The sequence below is a fragment of the Pipra filicauda genome, unplaced genomic scaffold, assembly GCF_003945595.2.
Source record: "Pipra filicauda isolate LSUMZ 115617 unplaced genomic scaffold, ASM394559v2 scaffold1_size10287979_pilon, whole genome shotgun sequence".
Taxonomy (NCBI): Eukaryota; Metazoa; Chordata; class Aves; order Passeriformes; family Pipridae; genus Pipra; species Pipra filicauda.
In genome coordinates, this window is record NW_024104310.1 from 2,841,353 (window position 1) to 2,863,647 (window position 22,295).

Below are 22,295 nucleotides of genomic sequence, written 5' to 3' on the forward strand. Positions count from 1 at the left end.
GAAGTATGAGACTTCAATAAATGGTTTAAAATAAGTCAATCTGCATCTTCAACTAGAGACCAGGGATATGGCTCCGAGTTCGATTCTTTGCCAGTTATGCCTCTGGGACTTTGTCTTTGCACTTGTAACCCAGGCAGAGAAATGGCATGCAAGAGAGAGAAGTGCTGGAAAAGCTCATTCATGTCTCTGCAAATAGCAGTTCTTGCCTTGTACGGGCACTGGGAATGCTTTTTTAATGAAGATTTGGTGAATACCCAAGCAGCCTCAACACTGAAGGATCCTATATTGCTTTACAAACTTCATGCAGACATACAGGGTAAGAGTAAAATGCATCTGCAAAAATAGCTCAGTTGATCTGCAGCTACACTTGTGCTATTAATTAACTTTTTGATATTGAATGGTTTCTTTACATGCATTCCAAGATAACCACTAGCTGTAAAAAGCCAATACTTGGGTCTGTGTGTACAAAACAGTGGATGCAGAGCAAACAGAACCATTATGAGTTTGGCTGAGTCTACGTGTTCTTTCCGTTACATTCCCAACCTGAACTGCAAGATAGAGATGATGATAATTTCACATTGAGAAGTTAAAATACATGCCCTAAGAAAAGAAAAGAAAACAGTTTGTGCTTTTCCAAACTGAAAGAAAAAGTTTCCTTCAGTGACTCATGGCTATTTAGTCAGGATTGCTTATAGTACATTGTCAGACGCCTGGCAATCAGCATATTGCCAAAATAATATAATACAGTCAGTTGTACAGACACAAGGTTTGTGATTTGAAATTATATATCTTGCTAGGGTAAATGTTTCAAATTTTGTCAATGATAGATTTGTTCTTCGGACAAAATAATTAATTCTGTCAAAAAGGATATTTTCTTGTGGCAAACTCAGAAATAACAAAACATTTATGATACACATCTATTGCATTCATTTGCATAGTTCTAATTCCAATCATCTGTCATCTGATTGATGATCTCTGTGACATGAAGCTCCATTAACAGTATGCAGTAATGCAGTCAGAGAGTTTGAATTTTGGCAGCATGTCATCATATGCATGTAATGTTAAGAGATGATACTTACTCTTCAATCGTCGATTTGACTCATCTAAAAACACCATATGGTAAAGCAGAAAAAATCCAAAGGAAATCCATTCAATCAAAACAATTCTTTTATATTTTGACTTCAGGATATAAAACTTCCATAGTATTATTCATCAACTTTCTTCGATTCTTTAGGAAATGACAAGCATTGCTGCAGGGTTAAAACTGGACAAAAAATTCATAGGGATGGTTTGAATGAGTACTGTTGCATATAGATGAATCAGACTGTGAGCACTTGCTTCAGGAGTCTGAAATTAGAATACTAAACAATTTCCTATCTTCAAATCCTACATCTTGAATGATGTGGAATTCATTATTTTCACTTATAAGTCAACATTGGAAACATCCTCTTACTGGGAAAAACGAACTTGAAAAGACTGAAGAAATGTTCAAAATACTGATACTGCTCTTCTATTTAAATTTGATTTTGATCGTGTGTGCTGAGAGTTTTATGATTTGATTCTAAATTATTGAAAAACTTTAAACTAAAATAAGGACTGTTGCATATGCTGGAGCTTATGAAAATGAGCTGTGTACTTAGAGGAAAAAGAAAATAGCAAAAATATCCTTTAACATAACATATCATACCTTATTTTCCATACCATTGTCTTTATTATCCCTTCCAAAAAAAGATGATCACTTTGATAACCACATAAAGCAATACATAAATTAAAAGGAAAAGTGCATGCTGTGCTCCATCAGTGGAATGTCTGATTTTGATCAATGAAAAGTGTCAATTTAGTACTTATAATACACCAGTAGATCAATCGTTGTAATGCTGTGCGGGTAGATAACTTCACTACACAGTTCTGTCCTTAGGGTTTGTTTCCACTCAATTTGGCGTGTGTTCATTGATATGGATGTTTGTGTTCCCATCTGGTAGGGAAAGCACAGACCAGTCCATCACTGCAGGCTGGTTAGTCAGCCTGTAAAGGATGCCATTCTGAAGCTGATTGTTCCTTACTTTTTTTTTCAAACGTAACACAGGCACTTGCCAAATTTGTCTCTTTGACATAAAAGTAAAAGGCTTCTTTAACACACTTTAAAACCTAGTTTCAGTTGTTTGGTTTTGCTGGCATTTTTTTGGTGGTTTTTCCTGTTGTTGTTTGTTTGTTTGGTTGGTTGGTTTGGTTTGTTTTGTTTTGTTTTTAACAGAGAAATTGCAACAATAGGACAGACAAAGCAATTAGAAGTCACCGCACGGGGAAAGAGGCAAGTGCATGGGCGCCAGAAGTGCAGTTATCACAGAACCCTGGAATAGCTGAGGCTGGAAGCGAGCTCTGGAGATCATCTAGTCCAACCCCTGCTAATGCCCTATGCCTTTCACTATGCACACTAATACCATTTGGTAGCTTCTATATGCTCATAACTCATGTCAGACTCTAATCAGCTGTTTCAGAGAGCTAATGACAAAGCTCTCACAGACAGTACTTCAGCACAAAGTTGGAATCAATAATGTTTTAATGGATTCTATTTGATCTTTGCAAAATCCAGAGAACCAATTTGATTCTACGTCATTGGAACACTTTCCTTCAAATGAGTGCCAAACACATCCTTTGCTTTAGAAAAAACTGCTCTAAAAAATGTACTATTTCACTCTGTGTGTGCAACACGTCTGAAACACTCATGTAATTAGAAATTATGTCCTGAGACTGATGCATTGATGCTATCAATATGTTGCATATTACTGCATGTCTTATTACAGTTTTCTGGAAATCTCCTTAAGGTGGATCTAAATTTACATTTAAGAGTTCCATGAGTAAATTTAAGCATCTGAATGAAACTACCCTGTTTAGGAGTCCAGCTCAGTATTCATCCTACCTAAGCTTCAGGCATCTAGGACTTGGCTGTCCAAAGCTAAGTTAGTTTACTTTGGCTCTTTTACGAAGAGTCAACAGAAGGTAAATGGTCCTCTCCAGAAGACAATTTATCTCACCTATCAATGACATAGATCACCTTCTGGGGTGTTTAAATTTTTTCATAGACGTTAAGAGGAGGCTAGGAAGACTAGCTTACATGCCAGTTTCTCAATGCTTATAGTAGATTAGTTGGAATGTACTCTAGGTGTTAACTGTTCTGGTTAAGTGTTCTGGTTGTTTGACACTCTAGGAAGCCTCTCGCCCCAGGAAGGTCAAAAAAAAAGAACGTAACACCTCTATGGCAGACTGAACTTCAGCTTTCCTCATTCAAAATGCTGAAGAGACTCTCCTGGTCACCAGCCAGACTAGAGAACATGAACACAAAGGTTCCTACATACTCTGGTACACGACGTTTTCTTAGACAATCTGTTTTTTCTTGATATTTCTCAAAAAAAAAAAAAAGTTAGCAGAAGAACAGTGTTCCCACACACAAAAGATTGCTATTTTGCCTGATTTTTTCTTTGCAGGAGTGAAGTGATCTCAAAAAATTAATAATCAATTAACCAGTTGACAGCAACTTTAAAGTCTTGTTTATGTGATTTTGCCTCTTTTAATGTTGAACCTTGAGGAGAGATCAAAGCAATGAATATTGATAATCTCATGGGAAGCCTGTTTGAAGCAAACCAAACCTTTGCTCCTTTTTCAGTGTTCTCATAAGTTACATAAATATCCTTGCTAGCAATGCAGTAAATTCTGTTGACCATGTATAAAAAGGAGCAGAATTCAGCTTATTACCTAATACATAATTAGCCTGTCTAGCTGGAATAAAAAACAAAGTTAAATTACTTTTGTCACTTGTATGTGCAGATAAAATCCTTACAGACAAAGAAATGGATTTGCTAAGTAAAAGTCTATCATGTTCAGAGATTTTTTTCTCAGAGCAGAAATGCTGTTTAAAGAATTCTACACAGCAGAATGCACTGGTGGGAGCACTTTGCTGTATTTTCATTAATATATATGATATTTTCTGAAAGGGTTTCCTCTGCAATCTTGTATATCTCATAAAACCTTCAGTAATCTTAATAAAGACCTATACCACATTGGACTTCTTAGTTAATTGTAATGTGATTTGACCAGCATGCTTGTACTTGTCTTTTTTAAAGACCAAGTCATGCTGTTGATCTGGGAAGTACAAAAAAGGGAATGCCTGTCTCCCAGGGTAGGAGCTGCACCACTTCCCACATCTACGTGCAAAGAGGAAAAATGAAAAATGTGCTTTGTACTCGGAGCAAAAAACAGCTCTTTTAACATATTCAACATTCACAAAATGCTCAGTAGGGATTTCTTGAGAAATCTTTAATTTGGCCAAGAAAGAAGAGCCCTAAGCAGGTGAGAGGCACAAACAGCAGCTTTACAAGCTTACAAGCACTGCTTCTCGTTGTCTGGGTTCAGGTCTTAGCACAGTCTAGAACACAGTAACAGAGTAAAAAGACTACTTAGGTCATTGAATGATGTCCCAGGCAATACAAGAACCACTGCAACAAATATTTGTTTTAAAAGAGCCATGCAGCTCCTCCGTGAACAAACCCGTACCTCAGCCTACACACTCCTGACGGCCCACAGACCTGAGGCACAAAGGAAAAGGACTAAAGATGTACCTCTGGGGTACCATAAGAAGAAAGCCTGAGTGGTCATTTCCCAACATCCTTACAGCAGCAAGAATTGGAAGTAAATTGACCAAAAGATCCTAAGATGTTCCAAGAGCTTTTAACGCCAGAAGCGACAGCAGTGTCTCTCACTGAGCACTGAGCCCAGCACCCTGACTCCCAGAGATAAGAAACAGAAATCCTGTAACGGGAGGCTAAAGCATTGCAAACACACAGAATCTCCTCTCCAACATGCATTTGGGAATCAGCACTACCAATAAATTGGATACAAAAGAACAGTTATCTCAAGGTTTAGTTCTAACTTCAGAGTCATTCTTATCTTGTTTTGGGATCCCTATCCATAAACTTATCAACCTCCATCTTAAAACACTTTAAGTTTCTTATAACAATGTACCATTGTTGTCTACCTTTTCCCAGGGAAATCTAGCCATGGGGAATATAACAGGAATGTAATGCATTTTTTTCTATTAAAATAGCATGAACTTGTGTTTTAACCCTTACATTGTTCTGCTAAATATTACACATCTAAAATAACAGTGACCAGTGCTGCTTTCTGTAGATCAGGTTGTACCTTCAAGCAATAGAAGTAAGGCTGATGTATCTGTAATCAGTGTAATCTGCAATCCTTACACAGAAAGGACAGCTGCTCCACATAGTCAATTCATGCATTAAACACCACTACAATTAAATTTGCAAGTCCTAGATTAAATGCATACTTTTTTCAAGGCAAACTAGGACTGGTACCCACCTGCGCCACTGAGACCTATGAGATGCTGATGATGTTAGAGAGAGAAGATTTTCAGAAATAGTGATGGGATTAATGAAGTATTTTTTCCTCTCCTGTTTTTAAAAGAATTTGGAGAATTATATCTGTTCTGGATACTTGATCACCAATTTTATTAACAGAGAGAAATTTATGTGAGATTTTAATATCACATGCAGAGTAACTATTCTGCAGAGCCATGACTGGGTAGAGGTCTGGTGGATGAGGTAAGAGGGACTAAAGGACACACAGGGCTTCAAATCTACAATGTCTTTAATAACCTTTTACGGGCTGATCTGCCAAAGTGCAATGACCAATGAATCATGTGCTTCAACTTCCTTGCTCTCAGCTCCCAACCCTCTTCTTATATCCTAAGCCTCACATACTCTTCAAGGTAGATCTTTAATCCCATATCATCGAACCACACTCAAAGGAAAGCAGTGCTCTATTACCCCTGCCTGCTGCCTGTTAAATGCTTGGCCAGCACAAGGGGCACATGGAAAATTCTGATTTTACTCACATTATGCTACGTAAGTTCCAGCTACTGCAAAGGGCGCTGTTTGCCATTTCAAAGGACATAAACCCTAATGAAAAATTTATTATATATCCTCCCCCTTCAGCTGGTGACAAGTCTAATGCTTTCTGGGAGTTCAAAAAATGGAGACTATACCAACTGAAGAACCCATTTCATTATTTTTCCACCCAAGTACAAACCCTGTCTTCACAGCTGTAATGAAGGAAGGAAGCATTCTTTGCCAGGAATGGTGATACTATGGTTTCTGAAAGAGATGAATATGGACAAATCAGAATACAATTATTCAAGAGGCGTGGGATTCACCAAAGCAATTTCAGTTCTACTATTCTATTTTTAATCTGTATTTTGGCAATATCTTATAATTTTCTACAAACCATAGGAAAACAACAAGGTTGTTGATGTCTAGTGAAGAAGACAAATTTAGAGTACCACAGTCAAAAGGATTAATAGCTTTTAAGATTAATCCATGTTTTCTAAATATAAGAAATAAACGGGGTTTCATAAATTGTTCTCACTGTTCCTTTGTCTTTGCCCATGTTATTCACCATTTTGGAAGGCACCATGACAGAGAAATCAAATTCTAGAGAATTTGATAACTGGAGAATTTGATAACAACAGAAATCATTGTGGCAACTCTGCGACAAAGAGAAAAACTGCATCCCATCATCACTACCAAAGAAAAGAGGATAAGGCATCGTGAGTGGAGGCGAGAGCAGATAAACAAAGAGAGGCAAAATCATACAAATCATGGAATGCAAAACCAATCATCTTTAAAGCTGTGAAGGTATTTAAGGAAGAATTAAATATTATGGGGCAAGAGAGGTTTTATTAGTAGCTATACTTTTCTTGAACTGCTTGAGATGCCTGCTGGACATTGGGAAAGCAACAAATGTGTCAGGAAAAACCATTACAGGGCTAGATAGACAGGGTAGAGCTATATAAAAGCTGAAAAGTGACCACCTTCGTGAATGAAATATGGATGAGATGGAAGTTTACTTAGGATGACACAAGCTCTTTAGATGTTGCCAAAAAGTGATTAGTACCTGTCTCATCTCTTACCTGATTTTCTTTTCTTTACTGAGCCACTCCTTAGTGTGCTAAATCAGCACTTTAGCACCAAAGCTTCTGAACTAAGAACTGCTGCTTTCCCACATACTAACTCCATGTTGTAAGACCTGGTAAACATCCAGATTAGAAAGAAAAAAAAAACAGAAGGAAGACTTTTACTAAACAACTAGAAAATTTGGTGAAATCTCTCTACTATATCCTGTGGCCAGCACAGTAAATAAGGTTGGTGAAAATGTGACTGAGGAGATGGAAAAAATTACGTGAATTGCAGTATGAAAATACTTGTGCGTGCACACACTCCCCCCACGTCCCCTCACTCCCTTCACCTAGGGCAGCACTTACCCATTTATGGGAAGATTAGAAGTCAGGATGGTGAGTCTGTGTGAGATGAGCAGGAACTTCACATGAAAGGTTAATTTTGAAGCACAGTTGTCCCACCCTCTCACCCATCATGAATGATGCATTTACCACTGCCAGAGGCATTTCTTCAGCATACAAAAAAAAGCACTTTCGGCCTAGCAGTTTCAGACTGAACTCTGAAAATCAGCTCTGTTCTGCCTATCTCATGTACTGTCACCAACAATAAATATCAGAACTGAGAAATTTCTGTGGATAAAAGAACTAGAAAAAGGGTTGGATTCCTCTCCTCCAGCATTATTTCTGCAGAGCTTATAAAGTAGAGAGAAACAAAATATAATTTTGCCAACAGACTTCAGACATGAATTTGAGTATAAGCATATGTCAAATTTGTTGATTAAAAAGCTGTGTATGGTCATCTTTCTAAACAGAATGAACCTAAAAAATAAATATGAATTTTATAATCACTTCGTGTGTGTGTGTGTGTATGTGTAGTGACTGTGAAAAAAACACAGTTTACTTCAACAGTCAAAACCTCCAATGATTTTTGATGCATGAACTGGACAAAAAGATATAACCAAGAGTAATTTTTCAGAACAATAGTGGGAGGCAACCCCATCTTAAACTGATTCTGTCTTTAATTTTCACTGGTTGATAAAAGTATGACAAGCTTGGCTAGTTAGCTGCAAGAATTAATAAACAAGAAGAAAGGCAAGATGGCAGCTCTGTTGAACTAGAGTAGAGTGGTAGCTATAGAGTGGTGTCCCTCACCTGCTTGTTCCACATTTGTTTCCTGACATTAAGAAGTGAGGGATCTTACTTCTGATTCTTGATTCTGAAAGAGTTCCTGCAGAAATCACAGCCTTTTCTGCCTGGTTCTACTATGTTCCCAAAATTATCTCTTCCACTTTGCCACTTCTTTCCTGACTACTTTTCTCGTTTCCTTCCGTGAATAAAGCATCTTCTTCTTGAATTGAAGACAGTCACACTTCTTGCCTTCAGCTCTGGCTCCCACATCAAACAGATTGGCTGCAAAAGGAAAGTCTGCTAAAAATCCATTGTCTAGACGTAGAAACTAAGATACAATCCAGTGGCAAGTTTAATAAGGGTTATAAATGATGAAAAGCAACTGAGAATAGAGATTTATGATAGGATGTTTCAGACAATGTATGCTGGATGATTTTAATAGTTAAAAATATAAATAAGGTCCAAAAGTGTATTCTGTCTTCAAGGAGAATTGGATGCTTTAGGTAGTGAGCAGACAAATTTTTTTGCATGAATTTGCACAAATTAGCTGAAATAAACATCTAAAACGTGACATTATTCCCAGAGCTTGTTTTTGCTTTTAATTAATCTATCACTATCAGAAATAATTAAATATGATCTTGGTGATTGGGAACAAACAAGAAGGTTTTCAGGTTTTATGCATTTCCAGTTAAAAAGTAAAACAAAATTGATCTTTGGAATTCTATTTTTGCCAAGAAGTTAATATGTATCAGAAACAGAAGCAGAAATATCCTTAACATACATTTCATCTGTCTAGTTCATATAAAATCCTAAACTTGATTGAGACAAGAGATACATTCCACATCATATTTTTTCCTGCAATGAAAAGAAACTTTTGAATTTTGTAACTGGATGAGAGCTTCAAATAATCTAGTTGGACTCCAACGGTATCTTAGGGCACTGAGGTCCATCCACTAACCTTCAATCAGTTACTGAGTTCCTCAAGCTGAGCTGACTCGACACAGTCTGTTGGTAGAGACTTAAAAGGTATTTGTATTATTTAAAATATAATTGTATAAGCTGTTTGAACCATACAATTTTTTTAATTTTAATTACACTTCTATAGTGTCAAGCAATGTTTCTGGACTTCATAAGTCATCTTAATAGCCTTTATTTACAGAGTGTGTTACAAGGCATAAAGAACTTTGTTTGAGGTACATATATCTGACAGATTAATCACTCTTTTGTCCTACAAATTGACTTGCAAATTTGGAATAAAATTGACCTGGAATGCACTTAAATTCTCAGAAGTCATGCGCTATATTTTCCCAGCACATTGCAAATTAAAATGAGAAGAGCACTTGTGTTTGCCTTAGGCACACTGAATGTCAACAAGTGCTGTCAACTGATGAATCTCAGAATTTAATTCTTTAAAGGGCAGGAGGAAGCAGTTTTAATTCACTTCTCCACAAACACCTGGCTTAAAGATTTATTCAAATATGTAATGTTCTTTTACGACCAAATCAAGATCACTTTTGCTCTGCTAGAGCAATTTTGATGGTTAATTACATCATTATCCAGATATAGTTTCCCTGTAAGGCTCAGGTTTGCCGATTCCTTTTGCTTAACATGCTTTTATTCCTGGGAAAGACTGGAGATCTAAAGGAGTTGTAAATCACAAAAGAATTTGTAGAGGTTTATTGCACAGATCATAAAGGGAAAGAAACATGGTTAGTGAACTAACAAACACAAATTCCTTATATAAATTACTTTAAAAAATATGCTGGTCCTTACTGAGGAACTTTACCAAACTTATTTGTTAGATAAAGAAAATGTATTTGATTTACATGAGCATACTAGGCATAAGCATCAAACAGAAGGATTCACTTTTTATGATAACTGAGACACCATTTTTTCTCATTACAATATATTACTTTTAAACAGAGTCTTTTATCCTAAGTGTCAAAAAATGTATGTTGCAGACATTACATAACAACAGAGAAGACAGCAAATATATTCCCAATTAGCAAAGAAAGAACATTCTGTAATTATGACAAAATGGGAAATTCACCAGGATGTTTGGTCTCTGCCCTGGTCTCACGAGACCGCATCTTTAAACACAAATCCTCAAGACTGCTGTTTTGACACATCTTGGCGCCAGCAGAGATAACACACTGCCCTCTTTGAGCACACTGCTTCGTTGTGTCAGACCTTAAGTAGGTCATGTCAAGGAACGGTTGCTATTTTGAACAGCAGATCAGAGAAGAGAAACTTCATGACAGAGTCCCTGAAAGGGATCTGAGAGGATGCAGTTCAGCAAAGGCTCCCACAGCCAGGATGGGACACCATCAGCCAGTTCTCCCAGGAGCTTGCACAGACCCAACAGCTTCACAGTGGGCAGTCCTTTCTACAGGGTTCACATGCTGACATTTTCTGTTTCAACATAATTACAATGAGTAATTTCCTACGCATGTGTCTGCCTTGTCTTTGTGTCTGCTATGTAAAATTGAAAAGGTAAGCAAGCCCAATCATCTGTTTTCTTGAGAATCATATCATTATGAGGTTTCTTCCTTAACAAAATGTTAAAATAGCACTCAACAGAAATAGACTTTCTGACACGATTATGTTTAAAACATCTTATTGAAAACACAAACAAACAGAACTGTAGATATATATCTATATATACCTCATATGCTAGATCATGTGGAGCAGCACTGCACCTTCTACAGACTGAGCCTACATCTTGGCTTTTCCAGACAACTATTTCCACATTTGCTGGTAGGTAAGGATGTGTAATTGTTGCTGCCCTGCATAAGACAGCACAGTCCTGCAGCATTTTTAATCACAGCGGAAAAATAAACTTGTTACAACATGACCTCAATTTAGAAGACTTAGATTACCTCATAAGAATAACTAGGCATAGAAATATTTTTCGTATTACTGTGTGAAAAGAACCTATAGATGAAACTAGATTATTAGGTAATTCTTCTGTCATGTGGAGCAGTTTTGAAGCTGTGTTTGCCTTGCACATCTATCCTAAGTGAAAACACAGCATTGAAATCCCTGAACTGAGAAGTCTTGAAAATGGGGGATGCTTGATTACAGATGGTCCCTGTTAAAATTCATAATATTTCCCCCTTTTTTTAATGAAAAAAGAAGACTTTTAAGGGAAGGACACTGCTATTTTGAGTCATTCTGCCCTACTAAAATTTACTAATTTAAGAGAAAGGCTCCTCAATTTTTTTTCTATTTTTTTTTTAATTAACTTCAAGGCTATTTGAAAAATTTCCAGTACAAGTCATGATTTCTGTTAGGAAACTGACTGACTTTAGCCAAGCTGCAAGTCTGTACTTTGTTCCAATCTGAAAGTTCATGCCTGGATGTAAGAGGCACAGTTATAAAGTCATGAGACTCTTGGAAATCTCTATCAGAATGGTTCACCTGATGATTTTTGTCTAGACACAGTCAGTAAGTTTTGACTGATTAAAATTAGATCCACTGTAATAAATTAGTAAAACTTGTAATAAACTAAGCCTAAAAAAACTACTGTGCAGACTTTGTTTTTGTAAATTGGGATGAAGAGGTTGTGAGAGACTCCATCCCTGGGGATGACACCAAAAGCCGTGGGCTGCCATGTGCTCTGATCCCACTCGTCGGCTTCCAGCTCCAAGAGACAAGCAGGCAATAAGGATCACGGGAACTTTAGCAAACACCGGCAGCTCCCTGACGTCTCTGAACACCTCACAGATGTGGATTTTTTCTTTTTCTGAGTCGGAAAAAGAAACAAAAACAAAAAAAATCTCCAAATATCATAGGTTTCTCTCAACTGCCCACTTGAAGCTTTTACTTCACGCTCACCCTCTCGGTTTTCTGTCGCTCATACAGAGCTTGGCTCTCCCCAGCACTGCCCTGCTCAGAGTTCTGCTGGTGGCAGAGCCATGTTGCAATATCTCTCCAAAGACCAGACATGGCGCTTCCTGCCATGACATGGTGACATAGTTGACATGGCGGTGTGGTTGGTCGGAGCTTGGACTCAGTAATCTCAGAGGTCTTTTCCAACCTAGTTGATTTTGTGATTCAGTAATTCTGTGTGGCTGCTCTATGTGGAGGGAACTGGTGCGGCGCCAGGTTGCCCAGGGAAGTGGTGGAATCACCATCCCTGGAGGTGTTTAAGAGGCGTCTGGATCTGGCGCCGGGTGATGCGGTTCGGTGTTTAGTCGTTAGTGGGTGGACGGCTGGACTGGACGATCTTAAAGATCTCTTCCAACCTTGACGGTTCTACAATTCTGTGATTCTCTAATTCTATGGTTCTATAATGCTATAATTCCACGGTTCTACGATACCAGCTGCAGCCGCACACGGAAAGAGGCCGCGGGCGGCACCGCCGCAGCCCCGCCCGCCTGAGGGAGCCCCGCCCCTGTCGCCCGCCCCCGGCGGCCCCGTGGGCAGCGCCCCCACCAGCCCGGGGGCAGTGCCGCGCCTGCGCACAAGGCGGGGCGGGCGCTGCGGAGGGTGACGTCACCTTGACACACACCCCCGGCGGGGCGGGGCGGGAACCGCGGCTGCACCGCCATGGCCGGGGCCATGTTGGGGAGGAAGTGAGCGCGGGAGGCGGCGGCGGCGGCCAGGAAGGAGCCCTTCCCTTTTCCCTCCTGCCGGGGCGGGCGCGGGCTTCCCGGCCACGGCGGCTTGCGAGACCCCCCCGGCGCGGCGGTTCGGCTGCAAGCAGCGGGCGGCGGCGGAGCTGAGCGCCCCGGAGGCGGCGGTGGCCTAAGATGGCGGACCCGGCGGAGTGTAACATCAAAGTGATGTGTCGCTTCAGGCCCCTCAACGAGTCCGAAGTGGCCCGCGGCGACAAGTACATCGCCAAGTTCCAGGGCGAGGATACCGTCGTCATTGCGGTGAGGGGCCGGCCCGGACTGGAGCGGCGGGAGGCGCCGCGGGCGAGAGAGGGAGGGAAGGAGGGAGGGGGTGTCAGGGGTCGGCGGGGTCAGACGCCGCGGGGATGGGCGCGGTGCGAGGCGGGAGGGCCCCCGGGCGGGGACGCCTCGGGAAGGGGGACGGGCTTTTCGGGGTCTGTGGGGGAAGGGGAGGAAGGCAGGCAGAGCTGCGGGCGGGATGGGCTGGTCGGGATGTGGGCACGGCCGGGCGAGGCGCGGCGCGGGCTGAGGGCCGTGGGGCTGCCGGGACACGGAGGGGGGGCGAGTCGGGAGACCTTTGACAAAGGCTCCGGCGAGACGCCGAGGGACGAGGTGCGGAGTGAAGGCGGGTCCCGCAGTGAGTCCGCCAGCCGGGCTGTCCGGGGATATGTGACCGCTAAATCCCGCTCCAAATGCATGCGTGGGAGCTGCCGACGGGTAATGGTCTGCGGAGAGTTTTGGGGAAGAAATGCAGCACAACAGTGCAGGCTCCAGCGCGTTGCTGCTTGCGATCTGTATCCGTCAGCTAACAACTTCTTGTTGTTGTTAAATCAGAATAAACAGACTATTTGCCTTACTGCAGGGTTGTAAATGTGTTTTAACTGAACTCTCCTTGCAAGGTACGAGACCTGTTATAAAACAATCTGGATGTTGCAGGGAAAAAGATAATCCTGCTTTTTGTTCACTGGGTCATATTTAGCTACGAAGTGGAACTGGAATATAAAAATAAAGTACAGTAGTTTATTGTCTCGTTTGGTTGGTGTTGTATAAACACACAGTACTCCTAATGCTTGTTTTATTTTTGTTAACTTTTTTGTTTTCATGTAAATATTTTTTCTTGAGAGAGACAGTGCTGGTTCTGCATTGCTGAAAGTAATTTAAATGCCAGTTATCTGTCTTCAAATTTTGGTGTTTTTTCTGTTTTTTTGAGACTGTCAATAATAACTTTTTTGCAAACTATCTGAAATTGCAGGAGGTGATCTAATAAAATACTTTTTTTTTTTAATGAGTTAGTAAATACTAGTGCTTTAGTCTGTTAATATTCAGATGAATTTGTCAATAAAATATGGAATTCCTTAAGTCTGGAGCAACAAGAACGATAGCATGCTTTTGAAATGAGGTAATTTGGGCTTATTTCAGCTGGCAAGTTACTATCTTGGAGTATATCTCTTCTTCCTGAGGTTGTACAGGTAAACTCAGAGTAAGGAACGAATCCTGGAAAATGGAAAATTTAACTAGAACAAATGATCTCATTCTATCAGTGAATGCCCATTCATTGTGACACTGCATAATCTGTTTAAAACCCACGGTTTAGTTTAGAAACCTTGATGTTTTCTAACTTAAAAAATAAATTTTCCACATTTCCTTTCATTAGTCCTAGTATGAATAAAAGCTTATATTTTCAAAATACTCTTTAAGTACACTTTAAAGTTATCTGAAATGTAAATTGTGCCGAGGTGGTACTATGTCTGAATAGAACAGTCTGATGGTGTGCTCCTGAGGGATCACATGGGGCTTTCTGCTCAGGGTTAATGTTTATTGTTGCCAGCTCTACTTTGGTGATTTCTGCATGGGTAAAAATCACAGCAAAAGATTCCCCAATGGTCCTGGGTCCAGTACGTGCTCTGTCTGACTTAGGGGAAAAAATGCCCCGAAGTTATTAGGTTGGGTAGCAGTGACAGTATTTGTGTCCTGTTTCACAAAATCTTAATGAAGTATTGATAATCTGTGATTTTGTTTTTATAGTGGTGGTTATAGGACAAGGTCAATGTTCTCAGAATCATGACTTAATTCTCCAAAACTGTTGAGACAGTTAGTTTAACGTGGGTTTGTTTGGTTTGGGTTTTTTTTTAGCAAGCTAACTTTTTACAAATTTAGGGACCTTCTAACCTGAGCCTGTAGCCAGCCAGGCTTGTGTTTCTGTGTTGCAGAATTGCCCAAGGGAGGATAGTAACAGAAACAGTCCTCATGAAAGAGTTTCTAAAAACGTTCCCTGATAAGCTTTGTTTGGTTACTTCAGCTGTTTCATTTCTGCCCTTATTGGCTGCCTGTTGAACAGTAATTAAGTCACTTCTGGGTTTTTTTATGGCTGCTTTCCTCAGCTTCCTGGAGGACTTGCACCTTCTGTGTTGTCTGGGTCTGGAACAGTGAAGGCTGCTTTAATAATACTTGGGAGTTGCCTGTAATGGTAGATGGGAGGTGAAATCTGGGAGGCAGCGGAAGCAGGGCTTATCCCAGACTGCAGATTTGATTCCTCTGGAGGAGGGTGTGGAGGAAAATCAGTGACTATAACCAAACCCTCCTCCTTTCTGTCATCTCTGAGCTAGCTATCCTCCCTTCTATTCCTAGCTTCTATGTAATTAGTGTCATTGTTATCTTTCTGGACAAGTGAGTAATTTTGATTTGTGTTAGATAAAATACTTGTTTAATTGTAACTAGTGTGTAACAGCAATTTGAGGGGACATATGGTGTTGGTCTGTTTTAAAGAGCAGACTCTGAAACAAAGTATTGGTTTTCCATAGGATGAAACTTTTTTCACCAGTAAAGAACTTTTAAATTATTAATTCAAGGTGGCTTTTTTCCATATTAATGGAAAAGTCTATTAAATACTTTTTCCTGGTGTCTCTTCCTGTTAATGAAATATAAGGATTTTGTTAAAATAGATAGTAGAGTGACTCATAATGAGTATATGACTTTGATGTTAAACATTAGAAATGTACCTGTATACAAAAATTGATAGCAGTTTGCTCATGGGTTTCAGGCTTTTGAGTAAGATGTAACAAGAGAGGAATAGCAATCTGATATAGGATTATGTACTTTATTTTTTCAAATATAAAACTACTTGCAACTGAGTAGCTTTATAGTTTTGCATAGCACCTCTATAAATCTTTAAAAACATCTATACCTAGTCTTGCTCATCTTAAAACTGCCCCAAAGGTAGACTACTGAATACTCAGGGATTTCTGACTGAAGTCTAAACCAAAACCAGTACTATCCAGTGGCTGAAGTGGCGAGGTGCTATGGGTGTTCACAAAAATGGGCAGTATGCCTCTGTTGTCCAAATGTGTTTAGTAGTGATCACAGTATATTCCTTATTTCTATGACTTTTAAGAAAGAATCGTGGCTACCTGTCTGTATTTTCATATTTGTTTAGAGTGCTGATTTTTTTTTTTTTAATGTAAAATGTAACCCCTGTGATCCTGGAAAGAGCTTGAGATATTTAGATTTCTTTTTCATGGTCTTTAAAACTAGTGTTGGATCATAAATGAGAGCAAGGCCAGGTTTAAGTTCTGTGAAGCAGGTAATGAAGATCACTTGCCACTACTGCAGCTTTTGGCAGCAGATTTTTCAAAAGGGAAACATAAACTATGTGTTGCTGAAGGCTGTGCTGGACTGTATAAATACAAGAAGCAAGATGCCTTCTTAAAGCAGCTTTTTAGTTACTATTTGCTGGCATGAAGGAAAGCACTGTTTTGTTAGAGACACACAGATAAAAATTCTTCATGTCTACAGTGCAACCTTAATCATGAAGGAGAAATTGCAGTCTGTAGCTGAAATAATACTGTTCTTCCAGAGTTATTCTCTAATTTTTTTCTAACTTTATTCTGTTAAGTGGTGAATAACAAAGATGCTTTTCAGATGATACTGGTATTATGATTTAACAGAAAGCAAATATTCTATGTTACATTAATCTGTAAAGGGAGAGCTCTTCTCCCTGACTGCTGTGCCACTTGCTTAGAAACACCTCACTCATACTTGTTTGTTTTTTGGTTTGGTTTTTTTCATTGTTCTGAAATTCAATGACCATTTTTATGCCAGGAGTGCTTGCTTTTCTCTTTAGAAAAAAACTTTTTACTAAGGCAAAGTTTGGCTGAAACTCTTGTTCCAGAATTATTCCCTATATTGATGCTGGAAATTGAGTTTCTAGTCACAATATTTTAAATAAAATCACATTTTAGTCATTCTGTAACAGTAAATAACTGCTGTAAAAGTTGATATTTGAGTTGCAGTATTTGCACAGAAATAAGGAAAATAGGACAAAGAGAGCTGAGATCCACTAACTCTTCTATATCAGCTGCACTTTTGTGTGCATGGAGCTAGGACAAGAAGAAAATCCTCCTTTCCATGCACTTCTGTGTGCATGGAGGTAGGACAAGAAGAAAATCCTCTTTCCTTATCCTAAAAATAAAACACTAATTTGTAACTGTGCCTTTTCCCCCATTTGCTGTGTCGGACTCAGGTATGTCAAAGCAGCAATACCTTAGCTTAGTAACGGGAAGAACTGAGTCAGGTATTTGGCATCATACTTTCCAGAAACTATTCTGTGTGGGATTATTCTTTTAACTTATTTTGTGCTGACAGGGAGAACATTCTTTGATAAAGATACAGAACTTAAAGGGAAAGTAGGCCCATTATGTGCTACTTCAGCCTTTCACTGAGAATAAGCTGACATGGGTTTAACTGTCCATTCCAGCAAGATGCAGTGAAGGGCTGCAGATATATTGTGGTAGAAAAATATGCTACTGATTTTTTTCAAGTAAATTTTCACTGCTGACTTACTTTTTATGCATTAATATCTGAAGCTAAGGTGAACTCAGGTATTCTTAGAAATAACCAGTTCTGTAGTTTATGGGAAGTTGCAATAGCAATATGAAGGTTTTTTACAATTTCTTCTTTGGAAATAAGTTTAAGTATTTCTCTGACTTTTGAGGTAAGATTTCAGTGTAGTTGTGATTGCAGATTTTTCCATGGTGCTCATTGAAGGTATTGACTTAAAAACTTTTCCAAAGAAACTCATGCATGCTTCAAATTTTGTATAATTTAGGTGGGTTAAGCATCCTTTTATGAGTATAATGGGTAACTAGTCTTCGAGATAATTGTGGAACTGTGTACTTCTGCATAAGCCCTTTATTAAGATTCAGTTTAACTCCTGCTAAATCCTGTTGGCAAATGTACTTTTTTGAGGGCTGTTAAAACACTTGCAAAGTTTTTACTGTGAGACCACACCCCTTCAGTACAGGCAGCTGTAGGAGCTGAAATTGTCTTGTGGTTGACTATTGACAGAAGAAATGCTAGGCAAGGAGCTAACTTATTTGCAGAGAGAGGAAGTCAGAAGCTCTGCTTGTTTGCTTGGTATTTTATGTGTTGCTTATAGGTCATATGTGTTAAATTGGTAATAGAATTTGAGCAACACCTGCTGAAAAATTCTGGAGTATGTCAAAGCAGCCTCATACCATGGTAGTGACGCTGCTACTGTGCCTGTTGTGGACTCCATGTGGTAATGTTGCTTGGACCTTTTGTGTCTTCAGGTCATCATTAGATTTGATTGTTTACTGCTTGGGGAAGAAAAGGCATCTGGTATAGAAAAAATATCTGGCACTTTAATCTTTCTTGATTAATCTCTTAAAGGTAATGAGGAGGCTTTCTAGGGCATGGTAATCTGTGTAATACTGTTTTGGCTTTGTTTACAGCAGAAAGTAGACTGTAAAGAGAAGTGATAAGACATAGCATTGCAGATGTCAAAGATGTGAAATCATGCTGAGTGAGTGTAATTTGTATTCTTAGAACAAAATCACCCTGGAACCTGTTTATCTAAACCTACTTGGTTAGATACTGATTCGGTGATGATGGAACAGAGACGTGTCTAGTATGGATTTTCATAGGTGTGATAAAAGTACTGTGACCTGGGAGGGAAATATGTAAAGGCATTTTTGAGTGCTATGAGGTTGTATTGTGGCTTCATCTAGGAACCTGTAATACTGAGGGCACATAAACATACACTTTCCACCTGCAAGGGATGGAGAAGTGACAAGTGAAAACAGTACTCCTCGTGAGGATGCTTTTGGCCAGAATTATTAAATTTTGTGGCTATTTTTGTAGCAGTTGTTAACTTGAGGGAAATTGGAGTTTGCCATGTGCCTAACAGCTTTCACTGTATAAATAAACTAGATCAATTAAAGGCATTACTGCCTGAGCAAAGTTCTTGCAGCTTGATTTCCTGTACTTACTAGTCCATGGCATTCATCATATGTTCTATTGTTTATATTAACATTCTGTAAAACAAAAGAGATGTGATTGTATGAGATACTGTAATTGGACTCTGTTCTCTTATGAAAGCATTTTAGTGGCAATTGGAGAGTAGATAGTCTAAAAGTATTCTGTGTCTTCAGATTGCTCTCAGATTAGTGACATTTTTCTTTAACACAGAAAAAGAATAGTTCAATTCAGTCAACCTTTGCTTGGCAGAAGAATTAAAAGCAAAACAAACCCCTCTAAATGTTGTTTAAAAATGTAGAGAAGGGAAGCTTTTTTTAGAACCTGCTGCAAATACCTGTAGATTGCAGGATGGTTGCAGATTAGTGCAGGTTATGCCTACAGTTCCTTCTTCCTGCTCTTTGGCATCAGAAATATTCCGTAGTAATATATAAATACACAATGATGTGTATACATTCAAATACATACTATGCAAAATAATGTTTACATTTTAATGTACTTTTCCATTCCCATTGTTGTCATGCTTTGCTGGCAACAGAAAAGATCAGATATGTTAGGATCTATGATAAATAGTGAGTGTTGTTAACTGTTGCTCCATAGACTGTCAGAGATTGTATCCAGGAACTTTCCCTAATTCTTCTAAAATCAATGTAATTGAAATAATTTTCATCTATATACTTTCTGGAGCAATAATTTGAAGGAGGGTTTAAATCTGGCAAGCACAAACACACAAATTTCTAATGCCATGTGGATTGTTTATAGTGACATTGGACACTATCGCTTTTCTCACTATATTTTTCCAATGTGCAGTGGTAAATATGATGCTCCAAAATGGAATTATTTCAGTGCATATAAATATGCCCACTTGAGCATGAAACAGATCTGATTAATGTTTTGTGATGTAGCTGATTGATATCTGTGAAACTGGAGGTTTTTTGAAGCTACAGCTTCTAGTGAGAAAGAAAATGTGTAGCTGGTGTCATCCTTTCTACAGTGACTTCCTTTTTGTGTAATGTGTTCTCAGTCTTCATTTTCTTACCTCAGGGTTACTAGAAATTGTTAGTTGTTTGTTTCCTGGTGTATGTGATGGCCTCAATTCTACCTGTAGAACAGAGGAATTTGAGATGCATTTGAAGCTGAAATGAGTAATTGAGTTTTGTGCTTTCCCTGCTGTGAAACAAGTGTTCTGACAAACTTCAGCACCTTAGGGATAGTTTCTGCCTACCGAGTCTTGTGGTTTCTTGAACTTATTTATACAGTGAACACTTAATTGTTATTTTCCAAGAGGGAGCTCCTCCATCTGAATTCAAGGCCTCTGCACAGATAAATATGTGTTGAATTTAAAAAAGCTTTGTTTGGTGTAGTGCTAGACATTATTAAAGACAAATGGAAGGTCAGGCTGGGCAAGGGAAATGTGGTGGGCGGATGAAAGATGGAAACTATACTTGTTCCTTTGCCAGAGAGTCAGTTCCAGAATATCCTTGGGGGAGGATGATAATGAATTAAATTTAGGCAAAATGGAACGCTTCACTGTTGCAGGGAGTTTAACAATGGTAACTGACCTAGGTCCTTTGTAAACTTTGCCCGTCTGCTTGTCTACCTACAAAGTCAAGCTCTGAAAGTGCTACAAAAAATTGAACTTCGTAAGGCATAATAGTCTTTTTAAGAGCATGATAGTTTGTATCCTAATGGACTGTCGGCTGCTTAGAACTGTTATGAAAATCTCTTTTTTTAAAAAAAAGCAATATCCGACATTCCTCTCAAAATTCTGTCAGAGCTTCCTGACTACATAGCCTTTTCCAAAAGGAGTCTTTGTGAAAGGTTCCCGTCCTCCAACATGGACTTTTCTTCTGTTTGGGGAGCTTTATTTTAAGGATGTAGTGTATAGCAAAATAGTTCTTGTGCTAAACGTTTCTTTTTGGTGTGAGTTTTTTTAACAAATATTACCAAGATAGATGCTCTGTGTCATGGGGTATAAGCTGTTTTTAATAGTTTGGGTTTACCATAATAAACCTGCCACCAGAGTAGAAGAGAATAAGGGGTTCTTGGATGTACAGACCAGGCATTGGCTAACCTTGTAAATCAAGTATCTTGAGGTCATGTGGCAGAGTAGTTTTGGAGAACTATTTAGGTAACACTTTGAAACCAAATGTATTTAATTCAAGGCCTTACTTGTAAGCAAGTGCATGAAGATTTAGGCAACACTGTATAAGCTGATTTCCTTGTTACAGTCTTCATGTGCTTAAAATAGCAGATTGGGCTGAGACAGTATAGGATGTTTCTAAACTATATGAACAAACACCTTCCAGTTCCACTTACAGCATTTTAATGACTCTTCTATCTCTTTTTATTTTTTTTTTGCAGTCCAAGCCATATATATTTGACCGTGTATTCCAGTCAAACACATCACAGGAACAAGTATACAATGACTGTGCTAAAAAGATTGTCAAAGGTGAGGTGGAAGAGCAGCTTTACCATAAGAAAATGTCTCATGTTTGTGTGGGTTTCAGTGTTGAAAACTGATACTTCTATTGCTGCCTTTTATCTTCAGCGTGTTTAATAAGTGCCAACATGGATTGTAGCAGTATAAAATTATCCTGTAGTTGAGCTAATAAATCCTGTCAATACTTAACCTACCGTTTCAGTCGATTGCAACACTTGATAATGTTTACCTGCTATGTTTTGGGTTGGGTTTTTTTTATTACAGTTCTGTGCAATAATTGTTTAAAACAATTTGTCTGAAATTAATCAAAATAACGCTTATTAATAGGTTTGAGGTGTGTTGTCCATCTGTCCCCAAAAAAATTTATTGGTGAAAAACATCCTGTATAAGATTGTTTGCAGGAATATAAGTGGAAATGAAACTTGTGAAATATGAGTTTTCGCTGTGCATGTCAGGGTGTACAGTTTCTCCAAAACTGAATTGTCAGAATTGGCCTAGTACGTTTGAAAAATCAAGACTTATCACAAAGAAGGATACACCACAGTAAGTTCCTCCAGTAAGTAACTAGCTAGTTTCTTGCAAATAAAATTGATTCATTTCCTGAGGACATCAATAATCATTGACACAACTTTCAAAATGGCTTTACAAAGTCTTGTCAGAAACACCTGAAATATCAACTGCTAGTGACAGAAGAATATGTGGTAAATGTGGGGGGGGGTTGATCATTAGAATCATGGATTGCTGTGGAAAATCCATGCTGCTACAAGTATTGAACCCTTTAATGAGTTATTGGTAATCAGAATTAGATAAAAAGTCTGTTCTTTAAAAACTGGAATTGAACTAAGAATTTTAATGCTGCCCCTTT

The 22,295-nt window shown here is 38.8% G+C and overlaps 1 protein-coding gene and 2 long non-coding RNA genes across 3 annotated transcripts in view; 1 reads left to right on the top strand and 2 right to left on the bottom strand.

The window, feature by feature from the left end:
* Positions 1–5,643: 5,643 nt before the first annotated feature.
* LOC113986022 lies at positions 5,644–8,331 on the bottom strand. The gene is made up of 3 exons (XR_003540037.2): positions 8,120–8,331; positions 6,983–7,098; positions 5,644–6,167 (listed from the first exon to the last, which is right to left on the bottom strand). It is a non-coding gene; the product is annotated as an uncharacterized LOC113986022 (long non-coding RNA).
* An 898-nt stretch (positions 8,332–9,229) lies between these two features.
* On the bottom strand, positions 9,230–12,486 carry LOC113986021. The gene is made up of 2 exons (XR_003540036.2): positions 11,933–12,486; positions 9,230–11,840 (listed from the first exon to the last, which is right to left on the bottom strand). It is a non-coding gene; the product is annotated as an uncharacterized LOC113986021 (long non-coding RNA).
* Positions 12,487–12,637: 151 nt separating this feature from the next.
* The window catches only part of KIF5B (kinesin family member 5B), a 34,756-nt gene continuing 25,098 nt past the window's right edge, over positions 12,638–22,295 (top strand). Inside the window, exons 1-2 of the mRNA XM_027717350.2 lie at positions 12,638–12,975; positions 21,352–21,439. Coding sequence (XP_027573151.1) covers positions 12,850–12,975; positions 21,352–21,439 — 214 coding nt within the window. The 5' untranslated portion in view covers positions 12,638–12,849. The remainder of the gene's footprint in view (positions 12,976–21,351; positions 21,440–22,295) is intronic.